General features: G+C 38.1%; 1 protein-coding gene across 2 annotated transcripts; it reads left to right on the top strand.

Annotated features, from left to right (window-relative positions):
* Positions 1–458: 458 nt before the first annotated feature.
* LOC112919111 (high mobility group protein B1-like) lies at positions 459–1148 on the top strand. Of its 2 annotated transcripts, none has more exons than XM_072744660.1 (2): positions 459–1017; positions 1065–1148. In XM_072744660.1, exons 1-2 carry the CDS (start codon positions 472–474, stop codon positions 1146–1148), a joined length of 630 nt encoding a protein of 209 aa, XP_072600761.1. In that variant the 5' UTR covers positions 459–471. The 2 variants fall into 2 exon arrangements, with proteins under 2 accessions (XP_072600761.1, XP_072600760.1); XM_072744659.1 differs by having other exon boundaries at positions 459–1043; positions 1076–1148.
* Positions 1149–1353: the final 205 nt, after the last annotated feature.

The raw sequence follows: 1353 nt of genomic DNA, 5'->3' as shown, positions 1-1353 counted from the left end.
GCATCTTTTTAACAAAACGTTTGCCTACTCAAATGTCATGAAAATATTTTATATATTCTTCTAGAAAGTTTGTTTTACCTTTCAGATTTAGACCTACAGTGTACCTAGAATTGATTCTTTGTTTTGGTCTGAGGTAGGGGCAAAGTTTTTCTTGTGCATAGGGCTATTTAGATATATGAATATATAATTGTTACAGTACCATTTACTGAAATGACAATCTTTTCCCATTATTCTGGATGGCCAACTTTGTTTCATATCAATTATTCATGTATATGAATCAATTCTAAATTCTGTCTCCTGTTCAAGTTATCTATATTCTAGCACTAATAGCAAGCTTTATTAAGATAGCTTTAAAATAATGCTGGCAACAGCCATTGCAGTATACTGAGCTCCACGGAGACAGCGCCAGGGCAAGTGAGAGCCAGATGGGCACTGGGCAACTCTGAGCCTTGCTGGGGAAAATAATTAAACATGGGCAAAGGAGATCCTAAGAAGCTGAGAGGCAAAATGTCATCATATGCATTCTTTCTGCAAACTTGCCAAGAGGAGCACAAGAAGAAACACCCAGATGCTTCAGTCACCTTCTCTGAGTTTTCTAAGAAGTGCTCAGAGATGTGGAAGATCATGTCTGCTAAAGACAAAGGAACATTTGAAGACATGGCCAAGGTGGACAGGGCCCATTATGAAAGAGAAATGAAAATTTATATTCCCCCTAAAGGGGAAACAAAAGAAGAAATTCAAGGACCCCAATGTACACTTGGTGCTCACTTCAGTAGCACATATACCAATGCACCTAAGGGGCCTCCTTCGGCCTTTTTCTTGTTTTGTTCTGAGTATTACCCAAAAGTCAAAGGGGAACATCCCAGCCTATGCATTGGTGATGTTGCAAAGACACTGGTAGAGATGTGGAATAAAACTGCTGCAGATAACAAGCAGCCTCATGAAAAGAAGGCTGCTGAGCTGAAGGAAAAATATGAAAAGGATATTGCTGCATCCCGAACTAAAGGAAAACCTGATGTGGCAAAAAAAAAAAAAAAAAAAAAAAAAAAAAAAGAGTCATCAAGGCTGAAAAAAGCAAGCAAAAAAAGCAAGAGGAAGAAGACGAGGAAGATGACGAGGATGAGGAGAAAAAGGATGATGATGAATAAGTTGGTTCTAGAGCACTTTTTCTTGTCTATAAAGCATGTAACCCCCATTCTGCATGCAACTCACTCCTTTTAAAGAAAAAAAAAACAAAATGTAAGGCTGTGTAAGATTTGTTTTTAAACTGTACGGTGTCTTTTTTTTTTTTTGTACACTAACACACTGCCAAATGTGTCTTTACGTAGCCCTGTCCTGGTGGTATTTTTCAAC

This window comes from Vulpes vulpes, chromosome X, assembly GCF_048418805.1.
Source record: "Vulpes vulpes isolate BD-2025 chromosome X, VulVul3, whole genome shotgun sequence".
Classification (NCBI taxonomy): Eukaryota; Metazoa; Chordata; class Mammalia; order Carnivora; family Canidae; genus Vulpes; species Vulpes vulpes.
The sequence above is the reverse complement of the archived record's forward strand: the minus strand, read 5'-3'. Positions and strand labels throughout refer to the sequence as shown.

What these genes read in the sequence shown, in the direction of transcription:
- LOC112919111 (XM_072744659.1), top strand. Translation starts at nt 472, where the DNA reads ATGGGCAAAGGAGATCCTAAGAAGCTGAGAGGCAAAATGTCATCATAT. An exon ending in AAAAAAAAAAAAAAAAAAAA is followed by an intron (nt 1,044 to 1,075) that starts AAAAAAAAAAGA and finishes GGCTGAAAAAAG; the next exon opens with CAAGCAAAAAAAGCAAGAGG.